This window comes from Stegodyphus dumicola, chromosome 9 (genome assembly GCF_044657685.1).
Source record: "Stegodyphus dumicola isolate Sdum_Otavi_A_Nest chromosome 9, ASM4465768v1".
NCBI classification, from domain to species: Eukaryota; Metazoa; Arthropoda; class Arachnida; order Araneae; family Eresidae; genus Stegodyphus; species Stegodyphus dumicola.
Window position 1 is genome coordinate 57,415,108 of NC_140776.1, and position 15,706 is coordinate 57,430,813.

The following is a 15,706-nucleotide window of genomic DNA, read 5'->3' on the forward strand; positions in this document are numbered from 1 at the left end:
TTTGATACCCTTTAGATCATAATTGCTCTTTATTGATATTTTTAATTTTATAATTTCTAAATGCCATCTTACCAGATTTAAATTGGTGATCTATAATCCGGAAAAACCCCTAATCCGGAATCGCCGAAGTCCAGACAAATCCAGATTAAAGACTTTGTATCGTATTTACTATGTTTTGAAATACGCGAAGTGTAATTTTCAATATAATATGTTATGTTAATGTTTTTCTTATAAGATATAACTTTTCTCAATATCTGTTAAAAATGTATAAATTTTCATTTCATTTTTTATTAATTTTATTATTTTTTTTTCTGTTTCATTCCTTCTCTTTCTCGTTTTTGGTTTAGCGGCCACCTAACAGAAGTAAGTTTGATTTGTGTGATTACCGCAAAAGCCAGAGGGCTATTTGTCTAAGGGGAGGGATGCCTTCTTGGAGTACTTTCTAAGGAAAACTGCCTCGTATACATGTTACATATGGGGAAAACCTCGAAAACAGCCTGTCTGCTCGCGGAATTCAAATTTGGACCGAACTGCCAGTGTTCAGTGACTTTACTGCTCAGCCGCTGCTGAGTCTAACAGAAATTGAGTGACCGTTTTACTTAATATATAACCAGTCTCTTCCAATGAAAATTGCCTTTTTAGGCTAGAACTTTATTAATACATTCAGGAAAATGGGCACCAAAAATTTTCCCATTACCATGTAGCTAAACCAAAAATGAGTAAGAGAAGGAATGAAAGAGTAAAAAATAAAATGAATGAAAAATGAAATGAAAATTTATACATTTTTAACAGATATTGAGAAAATTTGTGTTTTATAAGAAAAACACTAATATAAAATATTATATTGAAAATTGCACATTGCGACTAGTTAAATCTAGCATCGATAGACGGCACCACATTACAGTGACATTTCACGATCTGACGCTTTGCTCCGCCCTACTTGGTTTGTGGCTGCCTCCTTCTGCAGCTTCAGTTATGAATAAAACAAAACCTTAAAGAATATTTTACTTCTGAATTAAACATTATGCACTAGTTTAGAGCTATAAACATTAAACTGAGTAAGTATTTTAAATGAGAGGCATGGTCAATAAAATGTTACAGAATTTTTATCTCAAGGATGGTGGCATGAACTGCAAATTATAGAGGTCACAAATAATTTATACCTTTGATGATCTTAAAAATTCACTTTTTAAAATTGTTTTTAATAACAAAATAAAATATATTTGCTAAACTAACCATCACTGCCATATGTTTGTATAAAAAATATAATTCAAGAATAACAATAATTTTTATTGCATTATTCAGATTTTTCATGACAGGGAAAGGCAATTTCATTAGCGGGAGAAGCCAAACAATTTTTTAAGGGAAGGAATGTAACATAATGCGATGAGCAAAATAGTAATGAAACGTAAAGATATTAGAAATTTGAAAGCATTTGGAAGAGCAAGATTGGAAAATTAATATCATTAAGTAAACAAGAAAAATTATTAATGATGTGAAAGTTGATTAAATGAAGAAGCTTTGCGGATAATTTTTGAAGATCTCATATTAAAATGTAATTAAGTGATCGCCGTACGTAGCTAAAAAATTCTTTTTCCTTTCGAAATTTAATTCATATTCTGTGATGAGAAATTTCAGCGCTTTTTCAATTTGGCCAATATACACCTAACAGCACGATACATATCAAGCAATGCTAAATTAACACAATAATTAAAAGCACATATGAGATCTTCAAGAATTGTAAACTGAATTTTACTGATAGTTGAAAAAATAACTTAAATGTTGAACTTATGGAGAAATTTTGTAATTGATAGTAAATTTAAATAATCATTGGGTAAGCGTCAACTAAACGTCACTGTCAGCTTAGTGTCCCGTTGACTAAATGCCTTGACAGTTAACTGTATCGTAGCTAAATGTCCTGACGGCGAATTCTGTGTGTCGGCTAAATGTCCTGTCTGCTAAGTGTCCTGTCGGCTAAATGTCCTGTCAGCTAACTGTCCGTGTCGGCTAAGTGTCCTTGTCGGCTAAATGTCCTGTCGGCTAAGTGTCCGTGTCAGCTAAATGTTCTGTTGGTTAAGTGTCCCGTTGTCTAAGTGTCACGGTCCTATTCTGATATCCATAGGCATGACAGATGTACAGTTTGGAGGAAAGAATAATACAGATACATTATCTTTCACTAAAACTTTTAAGTGAAGTATGAGCTTAACTGTTATCTACAATCAGGACTATTTCTTGAAGTCATCAGGTAAACCAACCGAATTAAAATGTTGCCGAGCCTCGAGTATAAAATGATTTTCAAACCAATCATCCATTAACGCTTGTGTCATCCATGCTCTTTTATTTGCACGTATATAACATGGAAAATCATTACTACTTTAAATGCCTGAGGTCATGCATGTTTTTCGATTACGAAAAGTTTGCACTTGTGCATTCCTGCAGTATTTCGCATGCTAAAATTGTTAGGCTTTGGAATCTTTGACACCAGTTGGAGCCTTTTCTATAGAGGTTGCCAAAGTATTTTGCAGTACATATTGCCAGAAAAGACCAGTTTCATCAGCATTATAAATATATTTTGGAGATAACTATGAGGGCAATCCCCCCCCCCGAAAAAAAGGTCTCCGATATTTTTAGATGTACTAGGAACCATTTATTTTCTATAATTGCTACATCACTTTAAAGATTGAAGAATGCTTTATTTTTTAACATAATCGCCATTTCGGTCGATGCATTTTTCTAGACGCTGTGGCAGTTTTACAATGCCCATGTCATACCAGCTTGCTGCCATGCCCTTCAGGAAGCGTTGAACCTCATCATCGGAGCAGAACCACCATCCAGACAAATGTTCCTTAACTTCGTGGAAATTCGCGGGAAGAATCAACCCGTTGCCGTTTGTGGTCTTCTGTCAGCATACGTGGCGCCCATTTTGCACACACCTTCCGATATTGCAACTTTTTCATTAAAATCCTCTGGATGGTGCTTCTGGAAACCTCAGGAACCAAAATGCAGAGAGCATCCAGAGTGATCCTCCGATCTTTTGAGTTCCTCAACAACTGACGGCCTCCCGTTCCTTTCTTCGTCATGAATTTCAGTACGAACGGCCATAAACTCTCTACAACACTTGCGAACGTTTTTGACATCCATGCACGACTGTCCATACACTTCCGTCAATAGGCGGTGAATTTCAACCGGTTTAATGCCTTTTGCGTTCAAAAATCGAATAACTGCGCGCAGTTCACACTTGGCGGTAATGTTTATCGGGAGCTCCATTTCAAATGGCTGCCAAGACTGAGCATCCGAGCGAAGCGTCTGTGTGCTTATGTGGTTACAGAGAAGGCACCACTCACAACAGTGTTGCCAACAACCGTATTAAAATTTTCTCTACGTCCCCAAAAAATAGGAGACCTTTTTTTGGGGGGGGGATTGCCCTCATATTAATGAGTTCAATGAATTCATCTGCAAATAGTTCAGCAGCTTCAGTATCAGCTGAGCTTTTTTACCTGAAATTCTTAATTACCTTATACCATGGCGATTTTTAAATTTGGTTAACCAGTCGAATATGTGCACTCAGTGTTTAAGTTCATTTCTTGATGAAATATTTTGGCTTGAGCCATTAGCATTGGACCCGTCAATGGCACGTCCTCGCTGCGACGTTGTCTGACTTTTAGCATACATCATCACTTTTAGCATAACAAAATTTTTTTTAGTTATTCATTGGTAGTGGGGTGTCGGAATCCTCAAAAAGTTCCTTTTTCTTTTTTCTTATGTCATATACAGTTGACTTTCCAATGCCATACTCCTTGCGTAATTTTAAGGCAGATATGCCTTCATCCATTTTATGCAGCAATTTCATTTTGTTTAATAGACATCAAAACATACTTTCGCTTTGTAGATCCTTTGGCAACTCGAGAATTGGAAACGCTTTTCTACATAATCAAAAGTTCAAGCTTAATTTTTATAAAATTGCTGAAATAATAACAGGCTGTAAAAAATAATAAGCTAGATAAAATTAGAATGTAAAGAGCAGCGCAGTCTGCTACAGTAACTGAAATGCCTTAAAATCAGTAAAGATAATTTTAGCCTAGCTTACTAGCATCCGTTATACATTATTGGCTGTGTATCACAAGATTAGCGATGAAAGCCAAGTTGTTCTGCTAAATTTTGTCTTGCTGCTGTTGCATTCTGAATTGTATTAGTTATTTACTATACCTACGTTTATTTCTTGCACATGCTTAAAACTAATCTGAGTCCTGAATAAATAAACTCCCACATATGCTTAAGGCTTTGTCTAGGGCCGGTACTAGATACTGCCTGGTGCAGTCTCTGTGGGTCCTAAATTCTGCTACAAAACGCCTTCCTAAGTTCTAAATTTTTGTCGTGCCTAAACTCTGGATCCCAGTGCTTTCCCTAAATTATAAAAAACATCTCATTTCTTAATTTTGCCACCAAATTCCAAAAATTTTGTCTTTCCTAAATTCTGCCGTTCCTGTGCCGACATATTCTGCCGCCGCTTCTGGGTTTATGGTTAATAACATATCAGTTGTTTTTAATTAAAATAGCACTAAATGTAATCTTTTGGCCTATGAGTTTCATTAATAAAATCTATTTTTAGCATATGAAAAGAAACTTTTGTTGAATTTTTCCTCGTCAACATTTCTTAGAGCATTTAAAAATCTATAATCATCGTCAATTAGCATAAAAGGTTGCCATACTCTTGCTATTCAAGTTATGATAATATGAGTTAAATGTTATGATATATTAGTTAGCTGAGGCTGCTGACACAAACTGTTTATGTTATGTTCATGTAGTTAGTATATAGAAATTTTTTAGTGTTAGAAAATTGATGTTAATTAATGTAGCTTTTATTTTAGCAGAAACACTTTCAGCAGAATGCTGTCGCCTTCTTAATTTACAATCAAGTTAAAGCCAATTAATAGTAGCAGAAAGAAAGATCAATAAATTTTCTAGTACCAGCTAGTAACTAACAAAGCTGTCTTCTGTAATGAAGGGGAAAAGAAAAAAAAAAAAGCAAGTGGTGCCATCTGAGCATCAATCCTAAGTTGTGTTTTTAGAATGTGAAAAATACAGATAAACTAGAGTGGGAGATAAATAACCATTTCCTGTTTTGGGGAAGGGCAGACTGAGGACCATATTTCTTATGAAAATTATTAGATGTAGAAAATATTATATAAGCTCGCTAAAATATAATTTTATGCGAAAGAGGAAAATAAAAAAAAAAAATTAAGTGGTACTTTGTAGGGTCCCGAATTAAATGATGCTGTAATATCCCTTCTGATAGTTTAAAATAATTTATACCTAAAACTTTTCATGGCAGAAGCGTGCAAGATTCTAACCTGTGTACTTTTAAGTTACAGTTACAGTTGAAGAATCTTAAAAACTGGTAAGCGAATAATCGCTTGAGTTCGTGAGACAGAAAATAAAACTTGGGAAGGGTTAAATACCCTTTATTATTCCAAATTAATTTCACAGAACTCCTTGGAGTTTTACAATAATCATGCCTCAACTCAAGCTTGAACTTAGGAAACTAAGAATTATACTTAAGTAATCTAAACTAAAAAGATAAAGCTATAAAGATTCTAACAGTTTTGGCCTCTTGACGATAAATAAGGGCGAAGCTATCAAGGGCCTAAAGTACGGCCGAGTGTAATAATAGCTTAAGAGAGAGCAGCCTAGAAAGGCGAACGCATGTTAGTCAGAATCACTGGTTCTCTCACCTGAAGTCAGTAGAACTTTACAGTTAAATATTTCTCCTCATTTGCATTCAATCATGCTTCTAAAAATACGTCCTGGCCGGAAGTTGTAAGCTTAAAATTAAGAAAGGATAGGAAAGTAACTTTAACTCAAAATTTAACTGTTAGGTAAATTAAGATAATCCTTACAAGTGAGAAGATTAATTTTCAGTTACTTATTCTAGAAATTAAAAAAATAATTATTTGTATTAACATTTTTGTAATTTTTATCGAGTTTCTGTGACAAGTATGTAGTTATTTAAGATGACTTGTCTAGTCTGAAGATTATTATTCTGTCAAAGATAGTTTACTGATATAATTTGTAGTTTCTCTTATGTGATTATAGTTTTAGATTTTTATTTTGTCATATATTTAGGTCCTGAAGCTAGCTCCAAATTCTGGATTTGCAAAGGTTCATCTTGGTTTTATTTTAAAGACAGATGAATCCAAATATGAAGAAGCAGCAAAACTAATGAGTGAAGGAATAGCATCTAGAGAACCTGGAGTAATTGATGGCAGATTTTATTTCCATCTTGGAGATGCCCTTCATAGGATTGGGAATCAAACTGAGGTATGTAAGTTTTGTGAGTTAGCTATAAATAATGTGTATTAAAATTCCCATTTTATTATATATTTAAGTAAATAAATAATGATAAACTTCTATGAAAAGAAATTGTATGCTTTTATTAAAGGGAGAAAGTATTTAAGTTTAGTATTTCTAAACAGAAGCACAAATATGAATTCCAGTTCATGCAATTTAAGCAAATTTTCAAAATTCTTGGAGTTTAAAATTTTGTGAAAGTATCATGTGAACTTGCAGAAACATCCAGTGTTTATATATTTATACTTGGGTTAAAATGTGATATGGTATGAAGTCCAGTATTGATATGCCCAATATTTGGACTCCCAGACCAACAGCATTTTTTTAACAAAGTCTAGGAAATGATAATATAATAGTAAATTAAAAGTAGGTGTGCCATTGAAAATTACTGTAGTGTGCTAAGTCTGCTAGTTAGATAGTCTGCTAAAAGTATCTAAAAAAGAAAAAGGGAATGACTTTCGCTTCTGACAGTGCTGGTCACATGATGTTAAGGAACAACCAGGAGCTTGAATTACTGTTTAGTAAGCAGCAGCACAAAATTGAGGGAAATATATTAGGCAATATAGTGGTAGTGTCCAACTGTGTCCAAGTAGAGTCCAGTATTCAAATACATACTCATTTACTTTCAACATATGGGTAGATCGTCGGATAATGGTATTTGTTTACAGTAGCATTGCATTTCATTTTCACTTCCTAAATTACAATATTGATTGATATAACCATGAACACATTTCCCACCTTTGTCTGTTTGGGGAGGGGGTGGGGAAAATTTTTCTATTTGACTTAAACAACAAGTGAAGCACCATAGAATATTTGTTTGGAGTGGGGTTCTACAGGTTTTGTTTTGGCAGAGAGAAAAGAATTAGATTCTGAAAAACATAAATCCATTTAATGTTGTAAATTGTGCTCTTCCTAATTGCACTAATTTGATCCAGCTTCCTATTTTTTCATAAGGGGTTATTATTACAGCTATCTTATCAGTATTAAAAGTTTGAAATTTTTTTATGCTGAAAAGAGTTTCTAATTCTAGAGCTGTAGTAGGATTGGCAAAGCATATTTGTACTTACTTTTAGTAGCAGCCTTGATGCCAATTGACCTTAAGAAAGTGCAATTTCAAAATTTGGTAAAACAGTAATCTTATATTAATGCAAGTTTTGAATGCTATAGAAGGTGAAGTTTTCCAATTTATGCGATTTGTGGAGAAGTGATAATAAAGGAAGATATAACAGAAGTGTGAGTACATTGCCCTATTCAGCAATCAGCTAATGGACGGTAAAATCTGCCATATGGTTTTAAATCTAGAAAATAATGCTATCAATAATGAAGAAAGTGACAAAGAAGTTTTTAAGAATGAAAAGATTTCAATTGATGGTTTAGTGAAAATTCTCAATAGAGCAGTTTCAGGTTGTCAGTTAGTAGAACTGTAGTCTAAGTTACTTCATTCATTTACAGTTCTACTAACTTTCTCAAAGAATATATACTCAATAATCCATTAGTAAATATATATATGAAATGCAGAATTTCGTACATTATCTATGTTGTGCAGCCAGGGCAACAAGAATGAGACAAATTTTGGAATATAAAGTAATACGTTTATTTTAGCATCCATCTCACAAGCGTTCCTCCTGTACCTCAAGGAGAAGCCCTATTTATAGATATGTGTGTGTCATGGTGCTCATCCAATCAGCGATATTAATTGAAATCACGACATGATGCTATCTTCTCATCAAGTGTGTTCTTAAGGACTTTATGTAATATGACAGATTTATGAGTTTGGCGATTTGGCGGGCACCAACAGATTAATACAATTTATAATAAAGAAAGGATTTCACCAAAATTTAGGAACAGGGATGCAATTGAGGTAGAGAATTGCCAACACATTATTAAAGAATATGATTAGGATTTAATTTAATCAATTGATTTAAAAATATCATTACATATATATATATATGTATATGATTACATTTCAGAAATCAAAGCTTCAGGAATGTCTTAAAAGGGAATAGGTGTAAAATTCATTTTATTCTTCTTAGTATAGAAGATACATACCATTGACAGAAAAAACAGAGACATGTTTTGAGACATTCAAGATACAAAGTAAGCAGCTACAATTCTTAAACTGTGCAGCATCCCATTATGTAAGAATTGCTTTACTCTATATCATACTTGATACTCTCATTAAAATAGAAACTCTACAAAGAAGTTTCTTGTCTTTTTTATTTTTAAAGAATTCTAGAATTATTTTATATTGAAGGTTAGTCTGCCTCTCTCTATATTTCCCCTTTTTAAATATATCTAATGTTTTAATGCATAAATCTTATGGACCAATAAAGACCCATGCCATGCAGCAAGTCCATCACTTTTGTATTAGAAATTCCTGAATTTCTTCTAAATACTTTTAACCTCCTTAAAAAATTCAATTTAACCCTTTGTGTCTCTGGCTACTTTTAGAATTTTGTCTGTTGATCACATATGATGGCAAAGTAATGATAATTAGTATTTCAGAAATTAAAAATTTGAAAAGATTAAAAAAGACAAAGTCGAAAATGTTTCTTAAATTATTGTTGATATTCCACTAAATCCAATTTGAATGTCTGGTATCATCATGTAAATATCCATTTTGACCGCTATCAAATGCAATTTAATGGTGTTTTTGCGTGACATTTGTATGTAAGGACAGAATAAAGGACTCTTTTTCCAAAAAAATATTATAAAACAGATTTAAAATTCTAAAGAGATTTTTTTCGTGGCATCTGCACGTACGTACGTATCTTGCATAACTCAAAAACGAGTAGCCTCAGAAAGTTGAAATTTTGTTCATAGGACTGCTATAACATGTAGATGTACACCACATTTTGGTTGCAATTGGCCACACCAAAACTATATAAATATATATTTATCCACTCTGTTACTTTGTTCAGTGAGTTTAGTTTCTTTATTCTTATATGTTTGTAAATTGTGCCTTTTTTGCTTTAAAAATGATTGAGTTGTGTTGTTGTGGTTAAGATTTTTATGCCTTTAGTTAACCTGCATGCAATAATTGTGGAATTATCAAGTGAGGCTAAGCCTAATTTTTGATTACCATGGCAGCCATGTTTATTTACATTTGAAACTTAACAGAATAGTGGATTTGTTGCCAATCTAGAGAAACTAAGCTTCGCAACAACAAAGTAATGTCTTCTTTTATTACTGTGAATTAAATTATGTTTATTCATTCTGGAATTAACATTTAAGTTATTATCTTGTTTTGATGTAGGAATTGTAATTTTAATTGCAAAGATTGTGTTTTTAATTGTTTTAACTGTATTTGGTGTTTTATGTTTTTCTATAGCTTTCAAATTTTAATGAAAATATTTTTAATTTTTACGTATTTTTGCCTTGCCACGAAGTGAGAACTGAATTAATTAGTAGCGCTTGCACATTAGGTAAACGGCGCTGAATCGTCTGCGAAAAACTGTTTCTTTTTTATTTGTTTAATTTCTTTTATACATTGTCTTAGATTTATTGTAGCATTTGAATAGAACTTGTGGTAAATCTTCAGATGATATAATTTTTGTGCAGTCTGAGTTACAAAATGAATGTTAATGCTGTTAAGTGAACGTAGTGCCGAAGTGTCACTATGGTAAATAAATATAGTGAATTTTAAAGAGTGCATTTATTCTATTGTGGTTTATGCGATATTGATATATATTATTGCGATATTGAGTAGATTTAATTCAATATGTTTAAATGAAATGCAGGAAAATTGCATATAATTTAATATTCCGTACAAGGGAGTCGTGTGGTGTACACATCAGATTTTTTAATCTAAAGAGAATATAATTTTACATGTGATATTTAATTTTTTTCCATACTCTTGGTTATAGATTGCTTATTCAGTTTGGCTGCCAAAGACTGGTTAAAGCTAACCTTTTTTTTTTTTCATTTATTATACGTTTTAATTTCCCCTCCCCTTTTAACAGTTTGCTAGCTGCTTGCCATATTTTTCCGTCCTGGTACACACAATATTATCATTAAGGATAATAGAAACAATACTATGATTGAAGTTTGTTACAAATGGTGGAATGAAAACTTTTTTTTTAAACTTATGATGATGCTATGGAAGTTATGAGTTTATGTAAATTGTGCTTCATTTCTTAACTTATTATTCAACTTTTTCTAGGCTTTGAAGGTATATGAAGATGCTGTTAAAGAAGGTTTATTTTTGTCTGCATATCAAAGATCACTCTATAATGTGAATTCCTTAACTGGAAAGCCTTGGTGGGATCCAAAAAATTCTCCATATACACCCTACTTCAAGGTATCTAATATAGTTTAAAAAAAAATTGTATATTTATTAAAATTTGCTTAATATTTCAAATGTACCAAATAGATTTTGTTTTCTTCTGTAGTGCATTTTCAAACTGCTGTGAGGTTTAAAGATCGAGATTTTTTTTTTGGGAGGGGAAGGAAATCTGACAGCATAAAACAGTTATTCAGAAGATTATGGGGCATATAGAATCTTCAGTAAAATTGAAATGTAGATGTAAATATATGTTCGTGTGCTGTATTATTCTTAGATTAAAAAAAAGGGGGGGATAATTGTATATCTAAGAATTTTCTTAACTAATAATATTTTGTCCTATATATAAAAAATTAATTAATAGTACTTTGTCCAATAATGCATATAAATATCAGAATTTAAGTTCTGATTATCAAATAACGTGTGTTTAGGCCCCCATTTTCGAAACTAGATGGCAACCACAAGATGATGCAAATTAACTTCCTTGAGCTAGCTATATGATGAGAGTAAAAAAAAAACTGTGTGTTGCCTTAGTGATTTTTTTTTTTTTCCTGTTCTTTCAATATTCAATGAATATGTTTTCACTAATACAGTTTGCTTGAAATTTTACTTTATTACATACGTATGTTCTACACTATTTATCAGTCAGTTGTCACTAGAAAACCTATGCATTTTGTGATTTTCAATTTAATTTATGTGTTATTTAGCAAAATTCGCTTAGTTCTTTTTCGCTGGCTTAAATTCTACTATAATTCTTTTAACTTGTAGTGAGTTCATAATTTCTTTAATGCATTTGGTGCATTTAATTGATTTATAGCTCATAATTCATTTAATAAGATTTTGTGCATTTAATTGGCTTATACAGGGTTCGTACGGTCCTTCAGAGTCCTTAGATTTTTTGGAATCGATTTTTGGTCCTTAAAAGTCCTTAATTTTGATCAAAATCAACAGAAGGTCCTTAATTTTAATCATCTAAAATTTCTGTCTGTTTTTATGACTGTCATTTTGAGTATGAATTAGCATTTTGAATAATATTTTTGGTGATTCACTGCCGTATATATGGTAATCTTTTGAATAGGTTCATGAGTTGTAATTTGTTTCTATTTCTAATATAAATGATGGGATACTTGAGATTCTAAGCAAGAAGTGAAACATAAGCCTTTTGAAATTCATTTTTTCTAGTAAAGAGCTCTTAAACAACTTTTTGCTTTTGGGGATGTGAATTCTTTTATTAAACGGTTCTAAATTTGGCGACTTTTCAACATTTTGGCGATTTTAAGATTAGTTTCTATAGAAACTTTTTAATTCCAAAATCTGAGAATTTTTCAACAATTTTTTTTTAAAACATCGTAACATTGATAAATTTTATTAAAATAATGGTAGCATATTGAAATGATATTTAAAAAATAACATTGAAATAAGACATTTTTATTTTTCACTGTCATATTATAAAGTTTCATTTTGGCAACTTATTATACAATATTTTAAATCTGAAAAATAAACAAGGTATAATGCTATAAAGCACAATTTATGAAACAGCTCTTAGCAATAGCAAAATTAGCTATGTAATTAATTAAAAAATGTCTTCATTTTAATTTTTTCGTAGTAAGAGTTTTTCCCATGTAATTGTCTCAGAATATTCAAAATTCTCAGAATGTGCATCAGTTTTCTCTATAAAATTAATTTTATACTTTTTCTCTCCTATTTTTTCCCAAAATATTTCTGGCTTTTTGCTGTTACAGAATTGGTAGCGATAATTTTTCTCTAGGATTTTAGACATTGCAGCTTGGAAAGTTTAGAAGGATTTGAAGGTGAGATTTATAGACCCACGATTCTAGAAGATTCGAGAAATATATGACAAAATGAAAAATGTCTCCATGGTATAACACGTAATGGATGTATTTTACAGAAGGTTTGCAATGAATTTCTTAATTTTTGGAGAACATCTGGAAGAACAAGGAAAACATAATATTTAAATGTTTTACTTCTGATACTAGAATCTTAACATATTTATCTTCTCTACTTTTCACTAGACAGATGCATGGAAAATATCAGAAATGCTTCCGATTTTGTCACATGGCCAGGCATTATAGAAAGGGATTTTTTTATTAATAAAGAAATTGAAAACTTACAATTTAAAAAATTCATCTAATATTTCTTAATGTATCATACACATAGATAGCACTAGGCATTTTCCCATTTGATGCAATCTCTGTGGATCCTAAATTCTGTTGCCTAGTTCCTTTCTAAATTCTGCTTCCAATGCTTGCTATAAATCCTAAACGTTTTGTCATTTCTAGATTTTGTTGTTCGGTGTGTCACTAAATTCTAGAAATTCTGCCACATCAGCTCTAACTGGCCTTTACTATACAGTCAAACGTCGTTAATTCAGACACCCATAATCCAGATCTCAAAGCTAAAAACTTTCTGCGCATGCGCCGCATTGACACATGCGCATAGGTGTTTATGCGTGCGCGTAAGACCTTTTACGACTGCGCATATGCGTGTGCGCAAGTGCCGAATACGTTTTCGCGTGTGCGTTTTATGTATAACGGATAGTATAAGCTAAAATTATCGAATTATCTATTTCGGTTAATATTGATGATTGCGTTGTTCCTTAATCTTCGAATTGGATCCGGCTTATTATTTTTTGCAGACTGTAAGAGCAAAAGTAAACTTGAACTTTCGATTATGTCAAATCGAATTTCCGATTCTGGAGCTCCCAAAGGATTGTACAAAACGAAAGTATGTTTCGATGTCCATCAAACAAAAAGTGGAATTGCTGCAAAAAAATGGATAAAGACATGAAGAATGTGACAGAGAGGTTAGTGAAAAAGAAAAAATTTCGATTGGCAAGTTAGTCGGTATTCTCGGCACAACAATTAACGGGACTTGAACAGCGGAACTTTGTAACTGAACAAGAAATTGTGTCTGCTTATAGAATTAAAGAGAAAGTATTATCACATAAAACGAAGCAACTTAAAACAACTTACATTGAAAGAAATGTTTAATAAAGTAAACAAATAAATATTAAGTTTTTTTTTTTTTTTTTTTTTTTTTTTTTTGTAAATTTTGATACCCTTTAGATTATAATTGTTCTTTATTTCATAAATTACGGTTTCATATTTTTAATTTTAGAATTTCTGCATGCCATCTTACGAGATTTAAACTGATGATCGATAATCCGGAATCGCCCGACGAGTCCGGATTAACGACTTTTGACTGTATTTCATATTGCTTCTGAATGTTCATATTACTAAAGAAATAAAATTAGCTGCTTTTTCTGTACATTCTAAATGCATTTAGTGTTTCTTAGAATAACAGAAATCCTTAATTAAATCCAAAAATTCTAAAATTAAAAGGAAACTGAATACATAAAGGAAATTTATTCTTCAAAGATATGTGCAGTTATTATTATGTAAATTACCCAATTGTTTATGATTTCAACCTTTACTATAATTCCCCATTTCTATTTCCTCATATGATAGAGTTATTGAGCCAGATTAAATTTAAATTAAATTGTATAATCTTTGAAAAGAAGAAAGATTAAATGAGTGAGGATATTGAAATACAACTTGTTGAAAAGCTGAAAACAAGAAAAGTTTCGGTACAAATGGATGAAACAACTTTGAGAGACAGTGAGGTCGTACTTGTAACTTGCATAAGATGTATTCATAAAGGGGATTTTGCCAAAGAAATGTTCTGTAAATCATTAGAAAGTACCTCTACCTCCAAAGATATTTATAGTAAGCTAAAAAATTTAATACATCTTGTACTACAGATGGTGCTCCTAATATGATAGTTGAAAAATAAAGTAAAGCACGGAATAAGGAAAAGGATTGCTTAGAATTGATAAAAGAAGAGAATCCAGAAAGGCTTGTTGTGCATTGTGTTATTTGCAGAGAAAACCTGGTAGCTAAAAACAATTCGCCTGTTCTAAATGAAGTACTAAATTTAGTTATAAAGTGTATCAATGCTATTAAAGCTAGGGCCAAAAGTGAATGTCTTTTCAAGTTATTTTATGAAGAACAAAATGAAGACTATATGAGACTTGTACTTCACACTGAAGTAAGAAGGCTGTCGGAAGGGAACTGCTTGAAAAGATTTATGGAACTATTTGATACTCTTATTTTTTAAGCAACAAACCTGAAATGAAAAATCCGTTAATGGATGATAACAAGGCAATTGCGAGTTATTTAGCTGATATCTTTGAAAAATTAAATATATTAAATAAACAACTGCAAGGAGCAAATAAAACTTATGATGCAAAAGGAAGATATTTGGTTTCATTATCTTTGTTGAATTATGTCAGGCAGATACTATTTACCACAAAAAGTTTGAAAAGTCTCATTGGCTCCAAAAATGTGGCGTGACTACTGCTGTACTTGTTATTGTCGATCATCTGAAAATTTTATGGGCTGATTTAAAAGATTTTGTAACTTAAAACAAATTGATTTTCCAACTTGGATGATGCAGCCAATGCTAGTGGATTTGGCTGACATTTCAAATATGCTGTAAAAAGAGCAACTTGCAGAAATGCAAAATGATGAGTCAATTAAAACTTTATTTAATATTAAAGAAGCAATGACATAGCTTTGTGAGGAAACCAGAATCAGATATCCAAATGCAACAAAATTTGCAAGAGCACTATTGTTACCATTTCCATCTTCATATTTTACTAAATGCGGATTTAGTGCCATGAATGATTTGCTGCTTTAAAAAAAAAAAAAAAAAAAAAAAAAAAACACAGGTTGGATATAATGAAGCGGGAGACTTGAGACTCAAGTTATCTAAATTGGAATCTGACATAAAATTTCTTTGCAGCAACTATCAAGTGCAAGGAACTCGCTAAATTTAAGTAATAAAAATTACTAATACTTAAAATAAAAAACTTTCACTAAAATGAGTTTTTTCTTGAATTTCAGTTCTCCATGCTTTGAAAGTTCACTTACTGTTTTTGCTCATAAAATTTCATAGTCATTTCTTCCTAAAAGCTATCATTCAAGTTTCGTTCATGAAAATTTCATTTTTTAAATATTAAAAATAGACTGACCAAGTATGTGACAAAATGAGACG

The 15,706-nt window shown here is 31.6% G+C and overlaps 1 protein-coding gene across 2 annotated transcripts in view; it reads left to right on the forward strand.

The window, feature by feature from the left end:
* LOC118194893 (aspartyl/asparaginyl beta-hydroxylase-like) overlaps window positions 1–15,706 on the forward strand; it is a 99,379-nt gene that overhangs the window by 64,836 nt on the left and 18,837 nt on the right. For both annotated transcript variants that reach the window (XM_085823479.1, XM_085823480.1), the window contains exons 9-10: window positions 6,124–6,318; window positions 10,511–10,648. In XM_085823479.1, the coding sequence (XP_085679605.1) occupies window positions 6,124–6,318; window positions 10,511–10,648 (333 nt within the window). The remainder of the gene's footprint in view (window positions 1–6,123; window positions 6,319–10,510; window positions 10,649–15,706) is intronic.